Source organism: Saccostrea echinata, unplaced genomic scaffold (assembly GCF_033153115.1).
Source record: "Saccostrea echinata isolate AGI-Se365-2 ecotype Australia unplaced genomic scaffold, CSIRO_AGI_Sech_v1 ptg000025l, whole genome shotgun sequence".
In the NCBI taxonomy this organism is placed as follows: domain Eukaryota; kingdom Metazoa; phylum Mollusca; class Bivalvia; order Ostreida; family Ostreidae; genus Saccostrea; species Saccostrea echinata.
Genome location: NW_026889774.1, coordinates 5,458,252 through 5,485,552, shown reverse-complemented (window position 1 = coordinate 5,485,552; position 27,301 = coordinate 5,458,252). Strand labels below are relative to the sequence as shown.

At 34.7% G+C, this 27,301-nt stretch overlaps 1 protein-coding gene across 1 annotated transcript; it reads right to left on the bottom strand.

The window, feature by feature from the left end:
• Nucleotides 1–27,301, bottom strand: LOC133192836 (sacsin-like). Its single transcript, XM_061328842.1, has 7 exons — nt 27,209–27,301; nt 26,465–26,572; nt 18,124–18,271; nt 12,187–13,773; nt 974–11,958; nt 432–736; nt 1–81 (listed from the first exon to the last, which is right to left on the bottom strand). The coding sequence occupies exons 1-6, from the start codon at nt 27,296–27,298 to the stop codon at nt 440–442; spliced, it is 13,215 nt and encodes a 4,404-aa protein (XP_061184826.1). The 5' UTR covers nt 27,299–27,301; the 3' UTR covers nt 1–81; nt 432–439.

The following is a 27,301-nucleotide window of genomic DNA, read 5'->3' as shown; positions in this document are numbered from 1 at the left end:
ATGTAGTTAAATTTGTTGGTACACCATGTTGTTAATTCCCCGGCATTTTAAGCATATTGATCATCATGTCTTCTTGGTTTCCTGTGAAAGAAAATGTTTACAGAATCTACTATCACACACAGAAAAAGCTATAAAAATAAACAACAACGTGAGTTTAAATTTTATTAAACAGACCATATTTATTTTATGCTTTATTTGATTATGTGTGTATTTGGTTTTTTTGTGATTCATTTAAAATGAATTAGTAGCGTTGGTTTTTTTAAAATGCAATTTTATATAAAATTTAAAGTCAAAGAAAGAGAAAACAACAAATAATCTATCCCTTCCCTTGGTTACTAAGAATGCTCTCTTAGTTGACCACCTCTAAACGTGTAAAGATTACATTCTAAACTTGATATTATTGTATTTGGTAAGAAAATGATTTTTCTTACCATTTTTGTTAAAGATATGGAATCTTTCTTCTCACAAGTTCCAGAATTTTTCCTGCGATTTCAACAGCTTCTTCAGCTTGATTTGGGGTGTAAATATCAGAGGGAGTAGCCTTGCCGTGCCCCCCTGGAACAGCATCTGGATATCGCATTCGGAAATAATTGCCAGTTATTCCTTCCAATTGACGGGCAAGTCCAGAGAGTTCAAAATCATTAAGTCCTTGAACCAGTGCAGCTAAATTGTGAACGCGATCTACTTGGTCTGCATCCCTTTGATACAACAGTGCTTTAAGGGCTTTTTCTGCAGACTATGAACCAAGAAATAAGAAGTCACTTTATTTTTTTAAAATCTGATTTTTTTCCCCTTTCTAAACAGAAAATTATCTCTTTCTGTTCCCTCAGCAATCATTTTAATCAAAAGCACATTTTTTATTCTCCTAGAGATAACTATTTCTTCCCGTAAACTTCAAATATACTGTATATCAAATTTCTTTATGCTAAATTTTTAAGGATCAATTACAAATATGATGAAAATAATGATTTACCTGATGGGACTTGTAGCATGCCCAGTTGTATGCATTAGGTTGGTTTTTATCTGTAGAGGTAGCTAGGAAGTCAAATTCTGCTTGTCGAAACCACCGCATGGCCTGTCCTGGTTGAGGTCCCTTCACAATAAAATCTCTGAAAAAGCTTGATCTCCCTCCTCCTCCTAGTCCTCCAGACTTATATTCCTTCTTTCTTCTAACATAATTTGCCGCACGACGGTTACACGTTTTTTCAAATTCAGATGCGGGCGAATGTGAAATATTATTGAAGTTTTCGAAAATATCAACATCATCGACGGACTTGCCTTCCTCTAACCTTTTTTTTATGAAGAATATGAAAACGGTCAACTCATTAAAATAATCCTGGTTCTCTTGATGCATGTCTGGATGATATTGAAGGAGAAGTCGTTTAATTGCTCTTTTGAAATCCCGATGTGTTCTTCTGAAGGCATTTCTTAGAACATCCCTGATATAACTCTTTATTTGATCTGTTTTCCACCTGAACACAACAGCACCATCTACTACATCAACACTTCTATCATTATCATCGTTCCGGAAAAACTTATATATACTAGATGCAACAGCTTCAATTGCATTTTCACTCCCTATGTCTATAATGTAGAGGATATTCCACTCATCAGCATTTGGACAACTTTTTGTGTGATCAGATATCAATTGCAGCACTTTGGCAAGTATATATACAGGATCTGCATCACATGTATCATCTTCATCAATAATCGGGTCAAATAATTCATATGCTACAAACGTTCCAGATTCAATGTATGTACAAGAGTTATCTAAGAGATGGTGTAATGATATTGGGATTTCTGAACCAAGTTCAGGCATAAATAGGAGAGTATTTGTCATTATTCCCACATCAATCTTTCGAATCTCTTGTTGATCAAGCTCTATTTCAATGGCACTTGGGTCTCCAATGCATTTCAATACATCTGGAAGGTGAATGTTGTTTTCTTTCAAAGGTTTACCAAGATATGTATTCAAGATAGTTGATAAATGCTTTGAAATACGATTGATCCAAGTTTTTATTTCTGAATCTTTTGCTACTCCAAAATATATGTATAATTTTTCACAGTCCTTTTCATCCAAACTTTGAGCTGAGAATACGTCTCTCTGCATTGCCGTATTAGGTAAAGCTTTGTTCTTATATGCCATCACTGTTGTTAGTCTTTCAACACAAACCACAACCACTGACTGAAGTTTTTCCAAAATTTCCAAATTATCTTTTTCCCCGAAATTCTTGTCATTATTGTAATATTCATCCCTAACTAGTCTACATACTCCCAATACAAACTCAGGACAATGCAAGAATTTCTGAAGTTGTTTCCCATAATCAGATGGAATTACCCAGTCTTCACAATCCGTGTCTAATTGTTCAATCACAATTTTTGACAGTAAATGTGGCCTATATTTCTCAGGAAGTCGACTTATCTCCAGAACCGGATCATGTGCTTCAATCTTCAACTCTTTAAATCCAATAAAGAAATCCAAATCTGGCATATTTTCTCCGATTCTTTGTTCTAAAAATTTATGGTCCACAAATACCAAAGAATCACTGCGTTGCAAGTTCCCTTTCTTACTTGGTAGGTATAAAGTCAACACCTTTAAATCAACTACTTCCTCTAACTTAAGTTTCGAGAACAAAAGTTGCACTGCTTTTTCTGCACTGTATCTCTCGTTTGGTTCTAAAATGTTCCCCTTTGATTTAATCCATATCTTATCCAACACTTTGGCCAAATGACTGCATGTTAAAGATTTTGCTGCACCATGCACCTCAAACATGGTATGATACTGACCAAAGTACAACGGTGCTTTACACAGATATGGAGGAATTTCCTCATATTCGCTAATGTCCAACACAACTTGTTCAGGCAACACAAGCAATTTTCTGTCTTTAATAAAGATAAATGGAATAGATTTTAACTTATCTTTAGACTCTTCATTTGTATTCTTCTGTAAATACCCGTAGATTTTACTCATCATTGTTGTCACCGCCTCTTCAATATCATTATTCCTTGCAATACGCTCTTCCAACTGATCTTTGAGGACACTGCAAACAACTCTTGTGTGATCTAGCACAACATGAATGGGAGGATGTTCAAGAAGACCCAAGGTATTTGTTGCTGTGATTATATCTGTTTTTCGCATCATATTTATCAGGTCTTCTGATACGATTCCCATCACTGACCAGACAAGGAGAGCATTAGTTGGCGTAGTTGAGTTACGAAAACAAACCAATTTATTTCCATTTTCAAACTCTGGTGCTATAGTCATATAAATTTGTTGTACTGAATGAGGGGTAAGGAACTTGATTTCCTGTACTTTACTCACCAAGTCAAAATCGTTCAACAACTCAGGGTTTTCATGAAATAATATATTCATCATAAGTCTAGAATTCGTCATTACTACCGGCAATAGTTCTGATTTACCCAATCTTTGCAGCCGGTTTGCAAAATCCAGAAAAATCTCTGGAGTAATATTACTTTTCATTCCACAAAGCACGAGGAAATCTTCCCATTCTTGTTCATTAAAAGGAGCTGGAGGCAGTTCGGAAGACCTGCAAAGCTGGTTTTCGATCTTAAAAATGTCTTTATGTGGGTTAAAGAATTCACAAGCACGTGCTAATCGATTAGATTCTGTCGGAAGAAAAGCAATATTTTGCAGTAATTGTTTTAATACTTTCAAATTCTTTTCGGAGTCTTCATCTTGATAATAATTCATTTCTGGTAAAACAATATCTTTGATATATTTCAAGTGGATCATAACAGTTGTCGATGGCAAGGTTTGGAAATATGGCAGAATATAATGAATGTATAATATTGCTTTTGATGTCACTATACAACCCAGATATTCAAGCAACGTCAATGATACGTCATTCTTTCTGATGAACAAGATATCTTTTTGCAAACCAAATTTAACCAAGCCATCAACAGGAACATCCTCTGGTAACACGATTATGGTTCCTTTGGGTAGAGTAATAAAATTGTTGTTCAATCCACAATAAAAGGGCAAAGACCTGAGCTTGGTTTGACATTTTTCTGCCTTTTTAAGGATTTTAAGGCGTTTGGCAAAGAAATCCAGCATACATTGAGAGGAATCGTTGTCCAGATGCAAATGCCTTTTGTTGAATAAAAGACAGTCCAATACATCTGTGACACTTTCAACTGTTGTCACTAAACACTTCAGAATTTCAAAAGTATGATATTCCGAAAAATACCCATCTTCCACAGAAGGTAAACACTCTTCATCTACTAATGGTACATTCAGTGAAGTCAATGCTGTCTGTTCAGGTCCACTAACATTAGAAATTATTTTCAACACATGTTTACCATCTTTGAAAGGATAAAGTTTGTGTTCATCATTCACAAGGACAGGGAGAAAACAACATTCTGCTAAATGCTTCCTTATACTGCTACTTAGTATATTTACAGGGGAATCCACATTGCTTCCTTTTGTCTCTGTCTTTATTCTTGTCAACCTTTGTTCATGTTCAAGACATCCTAAATTTTCTGAGAGAAAGCACCAAAACTGTTTTATCCACTTCATGTTTGGGATATCAAATTCCTGCTGATTCCATGGCTGTACCAATCCACTTAAATATCTTTGTGGAATGTTGTCATAAATCAGATTAGCAAAATCTTTAATTTGGAGATGTGACACAAAGCTTTCGAACACTTTAAAATCTGTAAATAAATCAAACTGTGAAAAATGTACAATTTTGTTTGCAGATGCAGGTAACAATTCAGGTAACGAAAGTAAGTACATGTTTTCCCTTGTGGTGAACTCACGAATTTGCTCATCTGCTGTTAAAAGAAGAGGAACGTGTTCAAATTCCGCACTATCCAAATTCTTATCCTTCAAACAGTAATCAAGGAGAAAATACACCCCATCAATACTTCCAAATCTGGTGTCTGTTACGTGCACATTTACTTTACAAACATTGCACTTGTCAACATCACTGGAACCATATGATTTCAAGAACTTCAAGACGGCTTCTGGAGATACCGTGTGTACATTGACACCTGCGTTCTTCATGCTCATGTACATCCATATTGGTGATTCGATAAGCTTCATCCCAAGATCCTTTAAAATACCGGCGAGAAATTCAGATTGTTTTGATGCCCAACGCATTAATTCCGTATAGCTCTGCCCGTAATAGCCATCATAATTTTGCTTTACAAAATCATCCTTCAGCTGGTACTTAATTTCATCGAAGTAAGCAGGAAATGAACCTGACAGTATAGACACCCATCTAATCTCCAATAACTCCTCTTGTAATATTGGTTTGTCTGTCCTCTTAACCTCCTGTTCCTTATCTCTTTGCATTTCGTTCACATTATCCTTTCCATCTACCATTTTCAACATTTGATAGTCTCTCCGTACAATTGGAAATACAGGACAACCTGTTTCTGCAATTTGATTATATAAAATCTTTGCCATATATTCCCAAACCTTGTCCTTTAACTTTGCCTTCCATGGAAATGCTTTATGAAATTTATCCAATTGTCTCCATGGTTTTCTGGTATCAATATTTGGGAACAATGCAGTTTTTAGATATTGAATAGTAGAAATATAAGTTGGGACAATGACATTGTCAATCAGACATGTGTTCCATGCTAGTTTCAGATCAGATGATGCATCATCTGGCCACCAAATATTGCGACGTGCTTCATGATCCAAGGCAAAATGCCCATTGATGTGAACTGGCAAACCTGTTATGAGTGGTAGTGGCAAGAAGCAGTATGCTTTGAAAAGATCTAATGGTGTAAAAACAGTTTTTGTTCCATCTTCATTCTGGATTAATCTTTTATTCATCAGGTTGAATGCTACACCAGAACTTGGTAATAAGGCTAGGTGTCTTTCCTCATATGCTTTTCTCACTCTATCTGGAATTCTTTTTTCATCTTTAAAACCGAATCCAGAAACAATCAGCCATTCCTGTGTGTACTGGTTGTCAACATCGACTTTCAAATGATACATAATTTCTTTTCTACCCATACTGCAGACATAAGTTGCGTTTTTCTTCATTTGATGTCGAACCTCTTGTACGAACTGGTTTAACCTTACCCTTTCATATGATTCAATCGAAACTTCTGCCTTAACAATAAATTCCTGCCTTAGACTACCGTCTTTTTCTACAGATGAAATTGAAATTTCCCTCACATTGTTTAAGAATAGAAGACATTCGGCCATTTCTTTTTTCAGCTCATCCAAGAGTGTCTCCAATCCTTCACGAGTAGTTATTCTCCGAGATAGAAGGGACTCGTCATTGCAGCGGAGTGGAAATCGAAACAAAGTACCACGTAATGACTTCCATATGCCACTGTTATCTAAATAGCCAGACATGATGTCTGTAAATTTTGTACCCACTTTTTTTGTTGCATCCTGAAATTTTCGGCCTGGTTTCGTTGGAGATGCATTTGGTATATATTTCAGATGAGGGTCTAGTATACACAAAGTATCTAATCCAGCTTTAAAATCCCTGGTAATAAATGACGGAACATCAGTGAGATGGTAAACGACATTGAATCCAACACCATATTGGCCTGTAGCGGTGGGATCGTCTGCTTTGCTTCCAATTCCTAAGTTCTGAATTCCTTGTAGATCTGTTTTAGTGAATACACTGTCATTATAAACACATAGTGCCGGGCCTTGCAATTCCTTCCAATTGTCGCTAAAAATGTGTTTCGTACCATGTGATCTAAAATCTTTGATAAAATGCAGCTCTGATGCACCAGCATCATCAGCATTTTGAAGAAGTTCCTTTAATATACAAGCCTCTGGATATCCATCTAAAATTCGTCTGATTCGAGTTGTGAGTTCTTCATGTTGTCCAAATTCATCACCAAACTCCTCAGAATCATTTAAAATGCTCTGGTCTCTTTTGGACTTGATTCCTGTTAATTGTGCCACGCTCAAAGGTATTGCAGCATTTAAAAATCTCATTGAGTCTGTTGTTGTAATCCAGTCAAAATCATCAATGCACAAATCATTTACGTGACAAAGGAAACCCTTTGAATCTGGTAGGTAGAGATTTTCAGTTGGAATATAATGACAATTTTCAAACAGCATTGCCATCCGGCAAACTAAAGCCAATTCCTCTGCAGGCATCTGTGTCTCGCCATATTGTTCCTTCATTGTAAACAACACGTGCATAATATCCTCTGCCTCAAACGATTCTCGAACACCAAAAATTTCCATCAAGGAAGAAAATCGACTGGCATATTTCGGTCTTAAACCAAAAAAATGAGGACTACAATCATACATCAAGGAAAAGATTACTTGTTTTGGATATGCAAATGTCTTTTCTGTTATGACACAAGGCAAATATGGAAAATGCATTTGAATAAATTCTTCAACTCCTGGTTCTGATATTCGCTTTGAAAAAATCCTGTAAATTTCAAAGCAAATATCTTCAACTTCTTTATTTTGAGCACCTTCTCGAACCTTTGTTATTTCAGCAAGTTGAAGTTTAAGGGTTTCCAAATCTACATCTTTTTCGTTTTTGACACCGAGAGATTGTAGCTCGCTCTCATAATATTGATACAAATCGTATCTACCTATCACTGCTTGTGAACACCCAACCAATTTTTGCATGGAAGGAAAATACAAATTATATGGTTTTTCAAATAATTCAATGCTACAAAAAACTTCTTTGTGCGTTTTGCATTTCATTACTTCGTTACGTTTCTTGTCAATTTCACTGTGCCATTTCACAGGCCAATTTATTGGTTTTTTCCCCACTGGTAGAAAAGCTAAGCAGGATATTTTGTCTAAATTTTCCTTGGAAAAGGTTTGAAACGTCCTGTGTATATAACTAACAATTTCTTTAGATCTGAGCAATGCACACTGTGTGCAATATTCTGACATGTTGGCAATAGCTTTTGTTTGTGAATGCAAAAGTTCAAAAGGTACGTAATCCTTCATCATTCCAATTCTAACAAGTATTTCTAAGTCATCCTCTTTGCAGAATAATTCTGCAGGAAATCGTTCATCCTCTGTGATGAATATTCTTGACACAAGGGACCGTGGATGGACTAAGCTTCCTGGTGATTTCTTTGTACCACTTGGAGAAGTTGTGATACATTCGCTTTTTTGCAACGCTGAAAGAATTACATTATTTCTTGATCTCAATGCACCCAAGACAATGTGATCATATTCTTCCCCATTAAAAAGAGATATACTCGGTAAAAAGCTTTCTGTGATGAACCTCTCATATGTCACCACATGTTCCAAAAATAAAGTACCCAGACAATTTTCCAATTCACTATAGACATCATCAGGTATCTCTGTAATGACTCTTCCTTCTAAGTGAGTTTTCTTCAAAATGTCGAGAGCAATCTGATGCAATCGATTGTCAGCTTTCACATCAATGTGCAAAAAGATACAGTCCTGAAATTTCCTGTATCCAAGATGCGTTTTGAAAATTGGTAATTCACGCTCTACAATACATCTATAAAATTCTTGTTGAAATGTCTCCCAGAAGCAGTCCTCACCCTTCTTAGGCCATAATTCATAAAATGTATTTTCTTCTGTTACGGTATTCTTCAAAACAATGAGAAGTTCAAGAAGTGCCTCCAATGTTGCATCTGATATCAGACAGTTATTCCACACCGTTTGTTTTGTATTTTCTTTGTCATCCTCTGTTCTTACCAGTATCCGCTGGCGATCAGATGATATTGCAAATGTTCCGTTAACATGGAAAGCCAATGAAGTCTTTATTGGCAATGGCAAAAAACAAAACAGATGGCCTGTCTCATAGAATCCATACCTTTTGAAAGCAGATGATCTTGCACATAGAAAGCGAGGCGAAAATTGTTTATTCAGTACATCCCCTGGAATTGCAACGCTGGATAATGGAAGTGCTCCGTCACTTCTTTTCTCTCGAAAGAGTTTTAAAGACTGTTTTCTTCCAAGTGCCCAAGAAATTATCCAGTTGGTTTCTTCTTTGGATGTCAAATTTTCAACCCATGAATGACCCCAAGAAGCAATTGTTATCTTTGTTTTACATACTGATGAAAAGTGTTCGGACTTATCCAATCTGCTACACTGTCTTGAAGCTGCACATAGTATATTTTCATTGTTGAGTGTCACTGAATTTCCAAAGTTTTCCTCCTTTTCGACAGCAAGTACCAGCTCCATATCTTTATCAGGATTTGTACTTCTTTCTCCAACATGAAAGAGTTTAATTTTTTTTACATTCTGAGTGAATAGGAGCATGTTCCCGCTTGATTTGCAAAACATTTTCAGTAGTTTGTCCATTTCATGCCGAGAGTATTCTTTACTACTTATTCCACTATCAAGAGCTTGATGTTTTGTACGCAGAGGGAATCTGAATATCGTTCCATTATACCCTTTCTTTTCTGAAAACTCTGACGATTTAAATCCAAACACATTTTGAAAGGGTTTAAACTGATTTTCAAGTTTACGAAGCATGGTTGTATTCAAAAGGTTAAGCTTGATCCCTGGACTTTTCTCATGAATAATGGCTTCTCCTAGATATTTTCCATGTGGATCTAAATACACCAAGTGCTTTCCACTTGCAAAGCTTGGAACATCTGTTAAATTGTAAACTGCATTGAAACCTAAGCCAAACTTCCCGATCTTTGTAGTGTCCTCTTTTTTTGTCGCGCCACTAAGTTTTTGAATATTCTGAAAATCACTTGGAGAGAAAACTGCATTGTTGAAAGCCCACAGTGCTGGTCCTTGACATCCTTCCATTCCAGGGTCTATAAGACAACTTCTCGCATCCTTATTTTCTCTTTCATCATAAAGGAAATACACTTCAGATGCTCCGGCATCGTCAGCATTTTGAATCAGCTCTTTTGGAACAGATAATCCATCTGTGTACCCTTCTTCTAAAAGACGATTCAAGCGTTGGGTTAATGGTTCTGACTGCCCGAATTCCGAGAAAATTTCTTCTGCATCTGATAGTGTAAATTTTTTTAACGACTTCACGCCAAGTTTCTTTGCAATCTCCTTGTCAATCTTTGAATGAATTAGACAAATGTTATCTTCTTCTGTGAATGTCTTGCTGAACCAATCTGAATCAGAGTATGCACATTCGTGTGAGGGTCGAAACATAAGTGCACTTGTGTCTTTACTGTGGATAGGTACCAGGATTTCTTCTCTTATTTCAGCTAATTCATCTTCTGCATATTCTGATAATTTCTTCAAAATTTTCTTCACTTTTTCCATGTCCTCGCTGACATCACTACTGTCTTCTGCCTCCAATTGCCTTCCATCTATTTTTTTCAGTGCTTCAACAAGAAGATAACAAGACTGTTTTTTACTGCAACCTAGCCTCTCAAAAAATTCTTTTAGTGGACTGTATTCCTTTGGTAGTAGAATGTAATATGGCGCTAAATCGACATCCGTTTTGTTGCGTTGTATGTAAATGTCCGTTGCCTTTCTAAATCCTAATTCTGTCAAAACGCATTTCTGCGGAATTGATGAGGCAAAATCTCTCAAATTTCTTTTAGCTAAATGTTGATAAACTTCTCTCATGAGATAACTGTATCCCGCATGCTCATCCTCATTGTAACATTCCATAGCCAGGCAAAAGTGCTGCATGACGTGATTCAACTGAGGTGCTTTATCAGTATCAATAAGTTCCTCCCATTCTTGAATACATGTGGGTAGAACTGATCCAGCAATGTACTCGAATTTTGAACAGAAAATCATTTCTAAGGAGACAAATTTTTCTGAATTTGAATACCACGCCATTGATAAGGGGTAGTTTCTGTCCCTGTCTTGCTTAAAGGGCAATATTTTGAAACCGTGAATTGTGTTGTAAACCGACTTGAAAAGTTTTTGGTTTTGTCGAAAAGCTTGCAATAAGGCTTTTGACTTTTTTTCTTTAATGGAATGCTCATGAATAGTCGAATCAAATAGTTGGCATGTTTGCACAATATCGCTTTTGTACGCTGAACTGTTTCTACTCTGAAACTTTAAATGCCTTAGCAAGTCCATCTTCTTTCCGTCCTCATCTGGGAATTTGTTTTCTGAAAGGAAAAGCTCTGGTAAAAGCTGGTCATTTGGATCATAAAGTTCATTTGCAGAGTGAAGTTTTCTCGTACCATTTTTGATAAACCTTACTGAACTCAAATCTGTTTGAATTTTCCACCAGTTTCTCAGGATCGATTGCTTTTCTAATACATAAAAGCAAAACCTACGTTTATTTTCCTCACTCAGTGGAAGACTACCAGTTGTTATTTTTTCAATGCATGTTTGGACACAAATTGTGAGATCCACTTTTTCATAGGAAAGTTCTGATAGAAGTCGTTCTTCTTTTTTTGTCGATGTCATAATCATACTCTTTGGAAACTGAATTGGAAAGTCCTCGTCTCCAACAAAAACATCATGGCACTCCTTAACAGATGTGTAACCAATTTGACTTGATTTCTCGACTCCAGAAAAACATTTGAATAACCTTAAATTTTCTAAAGCGGGGATTAATGATTTTGGAAGGGTTACAGGTAGGAATTCTTTGAACCACTCCCTATCAGCATCTGAGCAGAAGGTGTTAAATGGGCTTACACCATACTGTATGCAACGTTGTAAAATCTTTGCCTTCCCGTCATCTGTATTTTCTACAACAATTCCCTTTCCTGGTGCAAGCAATGGATGGTCATGAAAATTCATATCAACTATCCAAATTTTGAATTTTTTCAAAATTTCTATGTGAGACCCATTTGTATCAGCTTCGCTGATAAATGCATCAGATAATTTTTTCAGTACCCCTGATTCTTTTGTTTTGATTATATTAAGTTCTTTAACAGGGTCCAAAGATGTTGGACATTTATGTTTTAGATATAGCCAAACTTTCCTTAGCCAATATTCTCCAAAAACAGCGCTGCTGTCCATCAAAAACACGGGATCTCTAATTTTTTCCATTTGTTGTTGAGTAACTTCCGTCAAAAAGTTTAAAAAGGCGTTGACATTCAATTTTTGGAATGAGTAGTATCCTGCAAAATATAAAAAAAAATGTACTATGATCCAAACGGCTATTTTCAGCAAAGTTATTAAAATGTTGTGAATATTTAATAATTTCAAGGTTTCATTTTTTTTTTTACATTTTTTAGCTAAATCAGCAAAAGGCTTTCAAAGAGTATAGATTTTTAAAATTAAGCAAATTCTTTTTACTCCTGTTTGAATTGAAAACTTTCTTTATTAATTTTTCTGTTATTGTGTACCTGTTGATGCAAGAGACTCTAAAACTTTTCCAACTTCAGAGGTGGCATTTGTATTCAAAATCAGAACACTCTCTTTACCAGTCAGAATCTGCAGTTCATCCTCTTTGCATAAGTAAACAGTATTTTGAGGCCCCCTCCTTCTCAGTTGCAAAGTTCCGTACCTCCCATTTTGCAGTGGTAATAACTCTATTTCATTTAAATCTGCAAGTTTTCTATCGCTACATATGTAGACAAGAAGATGTCCTTTACTATTGGCACTTAGCTGTTTGTATGTTTGGTCTCTTCTAAGAAGATCCCTGGTTTCTTTGGGATTGGTACATTTCAAAACAAAGTTGGTATCAGAACCTGACCAGTGATGAAAGAGCTCCTCATGTCCTTTTAAAACAATGACTTTATTTGTACATTTCTGAAAAAGTTTTTTCACAGTTTTCCTCTCATCTTCCTGGGTGTTCTCTGCAAAGACAGCAAAATATGCTTCCTTAGTCTGAATCCATTTTCCACTCTCAAGGCAAGGAATTTCGGACTCGAGTAGGTGCTGGTGCATTTTTTCGCCAACACATGTCCAATGATTCTTGATCATTGTCATTCTTGGGATGTGATGATAAAACATTTTCAAGTACTTTCTAGTCAACTCAGATGCAAACGAATCATCTTTCCATGACGTCAAAAATTCTAAGTAAACCACAGGTAAAACTTCTTGTACCATTAGTACATTCCAAAGCATGTCATTTTCTAAGTGTGAATGGCTTATTTTCTGATCATGGGATGGCCATTTAAGATGCTGTCTGTTACTGTCAAGAGCAAAGAATCCATTTACGTGAACAGGCAATCCTGTCGGACTTTCATCCTCAAAAGGGAGAGGCAGGAGGCAAAATAACTGACTGCACTGAATAGGTTCATCAAGCCTGGCTGCAATTCCGATATATGGCCTGTATTTAGACCGCCGATTTCTGATAAGATTGAAAAGCTCTTTATTCATTCTTCCTGCATGAAAATAGTGGACAATGAACCATACCTGAAGTATCTCTAGTTTATTCATCTTAATCCTATATGTAACCATATTTTTCATCCATACTGGGTTACATTGACTGATCCGTCTGTCATCCTGAGCCATATTTACCTCAATATCTCTGATTTTTGCCTTGTAGATCTGTCTTTCATTTCTTGTTTTCTCTGCACAGCTTTGATCTAAAGCAATGGTACACTCAGATTCACATCTATCATTTTCAATTTTGTATATTCCGATTTTTTCAATTGAGGTTAAAAACAGCAGTTCAGAGCTCATCTCTTCTTTAAAAGACTTGAACAGATCTTCCACTTTTTCAGGTGAGTATGTATTCTCTGACAATTGTGATGGTGATTTTCTAAGGGGAAACCAGAAAAAAGTCCCTTTGAACTTTCCATTTCTGGAAGTTTCTTTATTTATGTCAAACAGGTTATACAATGGCTCCAAACCCCTTGGTCCGCACACATTTGGATGCACATAATTTGCTATTGGAGCAATACTGCAAACTTTGTTAGGATCCCGAAGCTCAGACAAAGGGTCAATGAACAAAATTTTGGTTCCACTGATGACACAAACTGTATCTGTAACGAATGTTTTGTTTTTTTTTTAAATGCAGGTATATGGTTAATAACAGGCAAAAATTAAATAAGATGCCCACAGGCTGCATTTCTCTTCTTGACAAATACATTTGTAGTCATAAATGAAAACATCTTAGTGTAGCTGTCAAATCTTAAGTGCTTTTGTAATTCTACTTAATATACAGTTTATTGCTGTCTATTGTGAAGTTTACAGCATGCTATGTTGTGCATTTTGCAGACGTTAATAGAGTTTGAGTAAGTTATAAATCCTAATTGTGACCTAGTCCAAGCAGCTATGATTAGAATTATGAATCTTATGAACATGTTCATGCTCTATTTTTATTTACTGAATATGTCCCGGCATAAAACAATTGTAAAGATTACTCTCCTTGTCTTCCAAAGTAAACTTTCACCCCCTCTTAAGGATCCTATCACTTCATGGATTCCTGTGTAAACATTTATCACTTAATATTATGGTCTATCTCCAGTTAGTCATGATTTGAAAAAAAAGTTAAATCTAACTACATTTGTATTCTTGCTTATGATGTTGACTAACCTAAGACTGGTGTTCTTTATTATTTTCTCTACTTAAACTTTTATATCCAATTCTTGCTCTATCTACGAGTATCCAGAAGGACTAGAAATTTAGACTATTAATAAACAGACCTGATGTTCTGCTCTCTCTCTCTCTCTCTCTCTCTCTCTCTCTCTCTCTCTCTCTCTATATATATATATATATATATATATATATATATATATATATGAAAAATATTCAAACATACAAAAACAGAGAACAAGTATATAGGCCCCGTGGTTCTGGAGAACGAGTATATTGGCCCCGTGGTTCTGGAGAGGTGGAAATGTTTTACTCGTTCTCTGTGTTTTTATATTTTGAATATTTTTCATATTTATCACCGACCACTATATATATATATATATATATATATATATATATATATATATATATATATATATATATATATATATATATATATATATTGTATATATCCCTATGTTTATCCGTTATCGTAAACTAACACCAGGCCAAAGTTTTGAACAAAAATAAATCTACGGTCAAAAAGGAAACTTGATTTCAAATAACAATTAGAAATTGTTACTTCTGATTCAGTAATCCTTTTAAAAAAGTTAAACAACTCCACTGCAATTTCCTAATGCCATGTATTTGAATCCCCATCTCTCAGAAATTCATGTGACTTTGGTTGAAATTGGCCCCTTGGTTCTTGAGAAGTGGAAATGTGAAAATTGACCATACAGTCAGACAACAGAAGGATGGAACACAAAAGTCAATCATCTGATAACTTTGATTTAGACCTTTGTCTACATAGTAAAATCACTTAAATGATTTTTATTTAACTTGTTTCTGTTTTTAATTTTTGTTGTTTGTTTTTGATTTGTCTTTTGTTTGTTTGTTTGGTTTTTTTTGTTTTGTTGTTGTTGTTGTTTGTTACTTTTCATTTGGAAGAAATGAGCCCTTTTACTACATGTACACACTGTATTATACTTTCTTTCAATCCTTTTACACTAGTTTTAATCACATAAGTCATGTTAAAAGTATATCTATACAGATAGAGTTCTAAAATAACCATGTTTTGTTTTAGGGTTATTTAAGTTTTGTTTAATTAGCAGGAAAAAAAGTAGGTACCTAGTTGTTTCCTTTGATTTTTGTTTATTTTACTTAAAGAATTGTAGCAATTGCTGTATTTTGCATATTTTATTTTAATATTTTTAAATAAGCATTATTTTATTTTAATATTTCTAAATAAGCTTTAAGGTCAGACGACATGTTCCTTGAAAATATATAATTTTTCATAGAAATTTGTCATTGAAGTATTGCTACTTAAACTAGTTTCCTCGCCAAAAATTGAGGTACCTTACAAGGCATTTAGGCAAGATACCATATGGGTAATCTTTTGAATTTCTAAAGTCACAATTGTTGGTGTACTTATTTTTTGAATCATATTGAAAACAATTTAAAATGACAAGAGAATGACAAATATGAGTAATATTTGATCGAAAATACCAAGGTATACAAAACATAATTTTGAGGAACGTGTCATCTGATCTTAACCATAATACACACACACACACACCCTCACACACACACTCTCTCTCTCTCTCTCTCTCTCTCTCTCTCTCTCTCTCACACACACACACACACACACACACACACACACACACACACATATATATATATATATATATATATATATATATATATATATATATATATATATATATATATATATATATATATATAGACTCACAAATAGAATAGTGCAATCAATTGTTGGGACTTTTTTTATCCCAGGATACCTGTGGTAAAAATAACGCTCACGACTTTAGACTGATAACAAAAGCACCCACAATGTTTCTTGACACTTCTTCCTATAGTCATTGAACATGTATTAAATTACGAACTAAAAGGCCGCATAACATCCATAAATTTATATTTTCATTAGAGGATTGCAAACATCTATCACACCCTTGGACCTTTTTGAATTCAAAATCATAACCTTGTTTCATTGATGAAGCATGTATGAGACTTCAGGTTCATTGACCCTATGATAGGACTATTCATTTTTTAAGCATAAAGGTGACATCTGTCAAATTTTGCATTGCAATTTATGCTGATTTTGTCAATCATAATTTGGACATCAGTATTTGTAGTACACTTTATAATCAGATTAAACAAATTTTATGAAAACGCTATACACGGTGTATGTTCGATTATGTCATTTCATTGTTTTCCTAGCAATGTGGTTGTGTAGAGTGTTTTTGTCCTGATCGTGTTTTGTAGTATCATTTGGTGTAATAGTTTTGTTTAATATCCCTCCATTTTGTATAGTTTAGCCTGTCAGCCATGCAGTGCATATATTTCACTCTCAACCCAGACCTTGGTCTAAGTAAGAAGCAGGTTATTTTCCTCTTAACTAATTTTACCAATTTTGGTGGTTAATTAGTATTCCTTACTTTTGACTTTTACATTCAAATTAAATATAAAGTTAATCTAAAGCAAAACATTTGAATAAAGTTAATCATTTTTCGTATTCAAAGTTACTTTTATTGGTTTTCAGTAATACCCTGCCTTACAGAATATCTGAAATTAGAAATACAAAAAGTATATATACATGTACAGGACCTTTAACTGTTTTATACCTACATGTATAATTTGTTGATGCAGGTGCTAGCTGGTTTCTCTTGCATTTTAAAGCTGTATGATATACAGGTAATCAAATGTATTCGACTTCCAGACATACTTGTTTTTTGAGAATTTTGAAAGAAGATATTTTAGATATATTTTAACACTTTAAATTAATTGATAAAATCATTGGTTTAAAAGTATATTTGAGAAATATTTTATAATTTTCCAAGAAAAATTACAAAAATCTATTTAATCTTATGTTTTATCTGTAAAGTTTTATAAATTTGCTCAGTTGAAATCAAATCTATTGCCCTTGAATAGAGTGCAGTATATCATATACATGAATGATGATATAATAATGTTGAATATAAGCGAGCGCAGCGAGCGGCGCTCACTGCGAGCTCTAACGACAACGCCTGGGCGAAGAGAAAATTCGGACTTGCACATTGATCCAAATGATTTTTTTTTCGCAGTAATTTCTGGACCACAATGCATCGCTTGTTTAAGCTACGTTATCGCGAGAATAACAATAAAAGTTCAACAACAAAAAAACAAACTCACCTTGAATATGTTGCAGATACATAGTAAATAAATCTTTTCCATTAAAATCAGCACTGCTCAGGCTTCGGTTTAGTAATGCAACTTATATTTACAACGTTATGTGTCGTCAGAGTATCTAGACGGACCAAATGCCACGTGCGGTTTGAAGAGATGAGTCTAAATAGCAAATAGTACACTGAAAAGGTGTATCTGCGCTCGCCCTAACGGTCGCACCGTCAACATATTATGATGATTATATTTGTCTTGTTTTGTGTTTATAATTATTTGACTTGCAGATTGACATGTGTTTGTTAATCATTTATTATTAATTTCAGGGCTCTGAAATTATCAGATCTTAAAATAAACAAATGATCCCCCACTGAGTGTCTTTTTTTATTGGACTTACATTATGTACTGTTCTACTGATCCATAATATCCCCCTGACCATTTAACACTTCTTTAACAAGTAAACTGCAAGCATGTTATTTAGTTATTAACTAAACAACTTAGTTATAAAATCGATGCTGATTTTGTTTTTTTTTTTGGAATACTGGATTGAATGCCTCCTTTGCTTGTTGATTTAATGCTAGTCTAAAAATATCATCCTTATAACATTTTAGACAATTTACATTTCACTGATTAGTTCTCACCTGTTATGTGAAACACGGACTTAAATCCAATCCCAAATTTCCCAACTTTAAGTGGATCGTCTTGTTTGTTGCTCTTCCTGACCATTGTGATTCCCTCCCAATCCTTCTCTTCAAAGACTGAGTCATTGTAAAAACAAAGAGCAGGTCCCTGAAAATATGTATATGATAATGAAATACAAGTATCAACAAACTACATTTGTAACTAGTGCTAATTGTAACGGGAACCGTTACAGATGCTCCCCAAACGGCTCCCCAATCCCTTATGATGCCCCATTCCCTTCAAGCTTCAATAAATTAGACAATACTTTTGTAATATAGATGGACACTTTATATTTAAGGGTATTTCATTGGAAAACTACTCCAATATAGCCATATGGGTATTAGCTAATCAAATTTCAGTGCATGTGCTTGCACATGTTTTCTACATTTTTCACATTAATTTTCTTATAGTGTCTCACAATACATACATTTGTGTTAAATATTAAAGAATTTCATTGATAAATAAGAGAGATGTGACCATTTAAGTATTAGCCAATCAGAATTCAGCATACGCGCATGCATGGCCTTGCATTCAATTTTGATAGTATCATAATGTAGGAGCTCTATGTGCCTTTCCATGTCGTAAATTTCATCCTGTTTTGTGGAAAACCAAGGGAGTTATAGACATTTAAAGTTTCAACCAATCAGATTGCAACACACCTGCATGCGCGTGTTTTCAAGAAATTTCCTATATAAAATGTTGTAGCACCTTATAATATATACTTATATTCTAATTTTCAAAGTATTTTGTCAAAAAACAAGGAAAATATTGAGATTTTTGTATCAGCCAATCAGAGAAGAGCGCACGTGCATGCGCGTGAGTTCACGCTAATTTGACCATGTCATCTTGTCTAGACTACTAATATATCTTTATATTTTGAGTTTCAAAGCAATTCATCAAGAAATATAAAAGTTACGGCTTCATCAAGTATATCAGTCATTTCACTCATTGCACGTGCGCGCACGTGCATGCACGTGCGCGCAAAATGACCTTCGTTCCGAACACCTACACAACATGCCTATTAACCCTAAAAAGGTTCCATGTCAATCGGATGAGTGGATCTATGAGAACACTCCCGGACAAAAAAGTACCGGAGAAGAAAGTAGAAAAAAAGAATAATAACTAGTTATAATTGTAACGGGCACCGTTACAGATGTTCCCCAAACGCTCCCCAACTCCCTTTTGGTGTCTTATTTCCTGTAAGCTTCATTAAATAAGGCAATGAAGTATATTGGTCGTTTTTTCCATTTCACGCGCGCGCACGTGCATGCATGTGCAGTATGACCATGTCATCCCATCTATACTATTAATGTATCTTTATATTCTCAGTATCAAAACATTTCATCAAAAATATGTAAGTTCCGGCTATATCAAGTATACTGGTCATCTTAGCATTGCGCGCACGCGCACCTGCATGCATGTTCATAATGACCATGCCATCTTGTCTACACTTATAATATGTCTGTTTATTCTTAGTATCAAAGCTTTTCATCAAAAAATATAAAAGTTACGGCTATATTAAGTATATTAATCATTTAACACATTGCACGTGCGCGCATGTGCATGCATGTGCATGATGTCCACATCATCTTGTCTACACTTGTAATATATCTGTATATTCTTAATATCAAAGCTTTTCATCAAAAAATATAAAAATTACGACTATATTAAATATATTGGTCATTTAACACATTGCATGCGCGCGCACGTGCATGCACATGCATGCATGTGCATGATGACCATGTCATCCTGTCTACACTTTTAATATATATAAATATTTTGAGAATCAAATCATTTCATCAAAAAATATAAAAGTTACGTCTATATCAAGTAAATTGGTCATTTTACGATTTGCGCGTGCGCGCACGTGCATGCATGTGCATGTTGACCATGTCATCTTGTCTACACTTTTAATATATCCTTGTATTCTGAGTATCAAAGCATTTCATCAAAAAATATAAAAGTTACAGCTATATCATGTATATTGGTCATTTTACGCATTGCACGCGCACGCACGTGCGTGCACGTGCGCGCAAAATGACCTTCGTTCCGCAAATCTACATAACATACCTAGTAACCCTAAAAAGGTTTTAACTCAATTGGATGTGCAGTTTCCGAGAACACTCGCGGACAAAAAAGTACCGGAGAAGAAATAAGAATAAAAAAGAATAATAATAATAACTAGATGAGATCTCGTTGCGAGCAACGAGTAGGTCTTCCGTCCGATTTTTCGATAAGATGAGACATGATTTTGACTATGATCTTTGTTAAAAGATAATAATACATAGACTTCGCTAATTAGATTTCATTCTTTTAATTTATATAACATTATTAAAAAAGCTATAGATGACATGCTTTTGGTCCCTCTGAGCCCCTAGTTTGAGGGGTCAGCCCCTTTTTCTTGATATCAATTGAAAGGTCTTGTGATTTTGAAAACGTTTGTTCAAGAAATATTCAGAGATTTCTTTACGTTGTGGAGATATGCTGAGTTGAAATATTTAGGGGCCACCCCTCCAAGTCCTGAATGGGGCCGTTTGACAAAAATTGAAAGGGTGCATATTGTTTAGAACATTATTCTGACCATCTTTTGTTCAGTATTGCTTATCAAAATATTCCCCCTTTTCGAGATATAAAGCGTCAAAGATTTAGCATTCTGGCCCCTTGTGACCCCTTATTATGTAACATATGATCTGACTCTTATCATATATTGTTGTAAATCGTTAAAATAAGCATCTTTGCTTCAGTAATGTATAACAAAATATTGATCGTTAAAGAGTTATAGACGAAAGACTTTTAGCCCCTCTCAGCCCCTAATTTGAAGGGTTAGCCCCTTTTCCTTGATATCAAATGAAACGTCTTGTGATTTTAAAGACTTTTTGTTCAACAACTAATCAGAAATTTCTTTTCGTTGTGGAGATATGCTGAGTTGAAATATTTAGGGGCCACCCCTCCAAGTCCTTAATGGGGCCGTTTGACAAAAATTGAAAGGGTGCATATTGTTTAGAACATTATTCTGACCATCTTTTGTTCAGTATTGCTTATCAAAATATTCCCCCTTTTCGAGATATAAAGCGTCAAAGATTTAGCATTCTGGCCCCTTGTGACCCCTTATTACGTAACATATGATCAGAATCTTATCATATATTGTTGTAAATCGTTAACATAAGCATCTTTGCTTCAGTAATGTATAACAAATTATTGATCGTTAAAGAGTTATAGGTGAAAAACTATTGGCCCCTCTGAGTCCCTAATTTGAGGGGTCAGCCCCTTTTTCTTGATATCAAATGAAAGGTCTTGTGATTTTGAAGACATTTTGTTCAACAACTATTCAGAGATTTCTTTTCGTTATGGAGATATGCTGAATGGAAATATTTAGGGGCCACCCCTCCAAGTCCTTAATGGGGCCGTTTGACAAAAATTGAAAGGGTGCATATTGTTTAGAACATTATTCTGACCATATTTTGTTCAGTATTGCTTATCAAAATATTCCCCCTTTTCGAGATATAAAGCGTCAAAGATTTAGCATTCTGGCCCCTTGTGACCCCTTATTACATAACATATAATCAGAATCTTATCATATATTGTCGTAAATTGTTAAGATAAGCATCTTTGCTTCAGTAATGTATTACAAATTATTGATCGTTAAAGAGTTATAGGTGAAAAACTATTGGCCCCTCTGAGTCCCTAATTTGAGGGGTCAGCCCCTTTTTCTTGATATCAAATGAAAGGTCTTGTGATTTTGAAGACTTTTTGTTCAACAACTATTCAGAGATTTCTTTTCGTTATGGAGATATGCTGAATGGAAATATTTAGGGGCCACCCCTCCAAGTCCTTAATGGGGCCGTTTGACAAAAATTGAAAGGGTGCATATTGTTTAGAACATTATTCTGACCATATTTTGTTCAGTATTGCTTATCAAAATATTCCCCCTTTTCGAGATATAAAGCGTCAAAGATTTAGCATTCTGGCCCCTTGTGACCCCTTATTACATAACATATAATCAGAATCTTATCATATATTGTCGTAAATTATTAAGATACGCATCTTTGCTTCAGTAATGTATTACAAATTATTGATCGTTAAAGAGTTATAGGTGAAAGACTATTGGCCCCTCTGAGTCCCTAATTTGAGGGGCCAGCCCTTTTTTCTTGATATCAAATGAAAGGTCTTGTGATTTTGAAGACTTTTTGTTCAACAACTATTCAGAGATTTCTTTTCGTTGTTGAGATATGCTGAATGGAAATACTTAGGGGCCACCCCTCCAAGTCCTTAATGGGGCCGTTTGACAAAAATTGAAAGGGTGCATATTGTTTAGAACATTATTCTGACCATCTTTTGTTCAGTATTGCTTATCAAAATATTCCCCCTTTTCGAGATATAAAGCGTCAAAGATTTAGTATTCTGGCCCCTTGTGACCCCTTATTATGTAACATATGATCTGACTCTTATCATATATTGATGTAAATCGTTAAGATAAGCATCTTTGCTTCAGTAATGTATTACAAATTATTGATCGTTAAAGAGTTATAGGTTGAAGACTTTTGGCCCCTCTGACACCCTAATTTGAGGGGTCAGCCCCTTTTTCTTGATATCAAATGAAAGGTCGTATCATTCTGCACAACTTTTCTTCTATATGTTTTAACAAATTCTTAACATGTATGAAGATACAAAAGAAAAGGTGTAAAATTTTGTGAGATGTTTCTGAGACATTTTTTGAGCCCTACCGAGCTTCGGCGCCTTTTGCGCTAGAGAGATTTGGACACCTGCCTGCAAATCTACAAACCTTCCCCTACCTTCACTGAAAATCTTGACTCAATATCTTAAGTCGTTTCGGAGGAGTTTCCAGGACAGGCCGACCCTCTGAAAATCAGAAAATCCTAAATATCTCGAGATGGAAAGTGACGTCATCAACGAAAAAAATTTCCAATAAGGTTCAGATCAATACCTATCAGATCTGAAAGTTTCATGAAAATCGGCCAAGACGTTACCGAGAACTTGCGTGCACAAAATCGGTAAGAAGAAGAATAATAATAATAATAATAATAGGGAAAAAGAAACCGAACGAAAACAATAAGGTCTTCCGTTGGAGACGGAAGACCTTAACTAGACGAGCTTGTTGCAAAACAACAAATAAGTCTTCCGTCTAAATTTCAAGGAGATGGGATCGAGATCGAGAGACATCTACGGTCATATGAGCAAGAATGAGCCATTTACCATTACTTCCGGTTTGACCGGAAGTGACGTCATTTTGACGACTTTTAATGATCTCCTTAGCTGCTTCTTGTCATTTTAAACAACTTTGCCTCTATGATGCTTTACAAATTCTCAATACTTTTTGAGATATCTGGAAAACAATTTTGGCCCCTCTAGCTCCCTAATTTTAGGGACCAGCCCCTTACTGTTGATATCCTTTGAAAGATCGTAACATTCTACACAACTTTTGTTCTATATGTTTTAACAAAATATTTACAGGTAAAAAGATATTGTAGAAAAGGTGTAAGAAATTTTGAAGTTTTCAATAATACTATTTTCGAGCAATAGCGAGCGTCGGCGCTTCGTACTTCCGGTGGATATGATATACACAATTCAATTCTCCATAGTTTGCTCTATCATCACTGAAAATCTCATACGTCTATGTTCAGTGGTTTTTGAGAACATTGCCGGACAAAGTGACCCTCTAAAAATCGCAAAATCGTAGAAATCTCCGAACTGGAAGTGACGTCATCAAAATAAAAAAATACATGTCTAGATTTTTTGATGTTCTATCAGACCTGAAAGTTTCATGAAAATCCATCGAGCCGTTTCCGAGAACTCGCGTGCACAAAATCGGTAAGAAAAAAAATAATAATAATAAAAATAGTGGAAAAGAAACCTAAGAATAACAAGAAGGTCTTCCGCTGAAGACGGAAGACCTTAATAATAATAATAATAATAAGAAACCGAGTAAAAACAATATGTTCCCAAACTTCGTTTGGGGAACATACATGTAATAATAAGAAGAAGAAGAAACAGAGTAAAAACAATATGTTCCCAAACTTCGTTTGGGGAACATAATTAAAGGCCCATGGGTCATTCTTGAACTACGATTTTTATTTTAAATTATAGGGGAAATCTTCAGCAATATCACTGCATTCAGAAACCAGAAATCTTGTGTAAGGTTAAAGCTTTGTACGTGGTAACATCTTGATGCTTCATCGAAGTCTAACCACAAATGTTAGAGAAGTAGATAGCATTTCAAAAAAATTGTCTTAAATAACCATGGTAACAATTTTCCTTGAAATTAATACAGTCTGATTAAAGAATTACTTCTCCTGTGTATCATGTCTAGTGCAAATAAACTAAAACTGTAAGAGGAATATTAATAACCTTTTAACAGTATTCAAAAACCCAAATATAAAATCGAAATTGAACCCTAGACCAATCAGGGGCCATGAACTCTACAATTTGGGTGGAAGAGCTTCCTCAAATGAAGGGTCACACCCTTTTTCAAGAGGAGAAAATGAAGTAGTTAAAATTTAAAGGCAACTTTTAAAAATCTTTTTCTCAAAAACCACAGTGATTGAAACTAACGTGAAAGCTTTATTGCAGGATAGTGTAAACTCAATATTGTTTAAACCGTGATCCTTGGCTAGGGTGGGGCCATCAAAAGCGATAAGAGTTTTACATAGACATGTATAGGTAATTTTTTTTTTCAAAACTAGAGAAGCTGGTTCTCTGGTAGATTGCTTTCATATTTGTTAAAATCATGATCCTTTTGGCCTGTGCAGGGTCACATTAGGCGATAAAAGTTCTGCATTTAAGAATATAGGAAAAATCGAAACAAAAAAACTAATTTAGAAACAATCTTTTTTTAAGAACATCAGATCAATGATTATTCATATTTTTACAGAGCACACTAGGGAGTGTAGATTCAACTGAAGTTTGTTCCAATCACGTATTTCTTATAAGAAAGAATATTTGAAAAAAACTTCAAAAATCTTCTGGAGAACAATATAACAATGTTTAGTCATATTAAAGTGAAAGCGTCCTCAGATAGTGTGGATTCATGTTTGTTCAAATCATTACTCCCCAGATGTAGAGTCGGGCTACAATAGAAGATCAAAGTTTTATAATATGATTATTATAGAAAAACCTTTTTAAAAATATTTCTAATGAACTGCAAAGCTATTATAAGGCATATTGATATTCAAACATCCTCAAAAAGCTTATTTTTAGTTAGTTCCGATCAGGGCCCTCACGCTTAGGTTGAGACTACAACAGGGGATCAGAGTTTTACATGGGGGTACACAGAACGAAGTCTTTGGGGGAAAAAAAGAGTTTCAAGATCAAATTAAATCTTATTGATAAGCGAAAAAAGTGTAGAGTAGATTTTTAAAGCATCTTTAGTCGTTTTTGGAGTACGTGTTTAGCCGAAACAAAACTCCACATTTTATTACATGCATATATATGTAAAGGAGGAAAAATTCCAATTAAACTGCATGTCCATGTTAATTTTTTTTCTGGTATTGAAGCATTCCAATGTTGCCAATCGTAACTCCTTTAGATCTAAATTGTTGTTCACAACGTTAAGAGGGAATTTTTTTTTTTTTAAAAAATCTGCTTGGCCAAATTGTGACTCAGATGCGTGTTGTGGCCCACTTCTCCAAAGGAAATACATCCGGACATTACGGGTTGATGAATTTCCTGCAAATTACATGTATGATAAATTATGATTCAATTTTTCCTATGCACAAACACAATATTCTCAGATATTGAGGCCCTTCATTTAATTTGAGGAAGGTCTTTACCAAGGGAAGCTTTGCGAGAAGTTTCTTTCAAATTTGCCCAAGTTGTTCTTGAGAAGAATTCGAAAATCTGAAAAGTTTACAAACGATAAATGACAAACGGACGCCAGACACCCATCGATCAGAAAAGCTAACTTAAGCTTTCAGCTGAGATGAATTAATAACCTCTTTATTTTATTAATGCCAAAAAATATCTCGCAAAATAAAGTGTCGCGAAAATTTGCTGATATACAGTATTTTTCTTTTGCATCTTTTCCTGTGTATTTGGATTCGCACAGATAATCAATTTGTTTTTGGACAAATATATTCACAGTTTCTGAATTGACAGCTCAGTTAATATCATGAATGTAGCATTTAATTAAAACAAAAACTGCGAGTTATTTTCCGCATATATTACTGTGCATGAAATACATACATATTTGGAGGATGAACTTTTCTGTAGCTTGTATTTTATGTTTCCTGAATAAAAATAAACGTAAAAAAAAGACAAAGCTTGTACAAACAAAACTGGACTCACAGATAGATACTGTCTGTACGGATCGGGTAGGTGATCTGATCTGGAGTAGGGACAGAATCCCATTTTGACAACACGGGCACCAGCATCTTCTGCATTTTGTAACAGCTCCTAAAAGTACAGCTTTAATGATTAGGAAAATAAATTTTCACATTTTTCTTTACAATCTCATTCAATTCTCGTAATAATTATATCAAACATTTCATGTATAGCTCAGGTAATCTAATCATTCAATGCTTCGATAAATTTTTTTCTTGCAACATTTAATTGAGTCCATTCCAAGTTCCTCCTTTATTTCGCGTCCAACTTACATGTACGTATTTGCAAAAAAAAATAATAATAACATAAGCTAAAAAATAAAACACGCACTTTATAATCATAAAAATCAAGTGATTTGAGATCATTGATCTTTTTTTCTGGTAGAAAGATCTATTCTTTAGCAAAATCAAGGTTACTTTATTAGATGATAAAATATGCTTTATATATGACATACTGTAAACATATAATTTAAGAGAAACTGACAGAAATCAAAGATATCGACAATAATCAATTTCATGACTCCCTATTTTGTTGGGTTTTTTTTCGATAAGGGGTGTTCAAAACAAAAGCGGACGCTAAACATAAAAAAAAAAACTTGGAATGGCTTGATTCTGAGAGCAAACCATTTTATTGTGTACCTGAACAATTCTATATATATATTTTATAATAAATTCAGATCGAGTGACAATCACTTCACGTCTATCTTACCTTGATGATTTGTTCATTATCTGGATACTCGTGAAGAATACTTTGTAGCTCATCAAGAAGGGTATTTCTAATGAATGCATGGTGCTGCATTCC

Coding starts and splice junctions, on each gene's coding strand:
- LOC133192836 (XM_061328842.1), bottom strand. CDS start 27,298: ATGCAGCACCATGCATTCATTAGAAATACCCTTCTTGATGAGCTACAA. Junction 11,959..12,186: donor AGAGTCTCTTGCATCAACAG/GTACACAATAAC, acceptor TATATTTTGCAG/GATACTACTCATTCCAAAAA. Junction 737..973: donor CATGCTACAAGTCCCATCAG/GTAAATCATTAT, acceptor CTTGGTTCATAG/TCTGCAGAAAAAGCCCTTAA.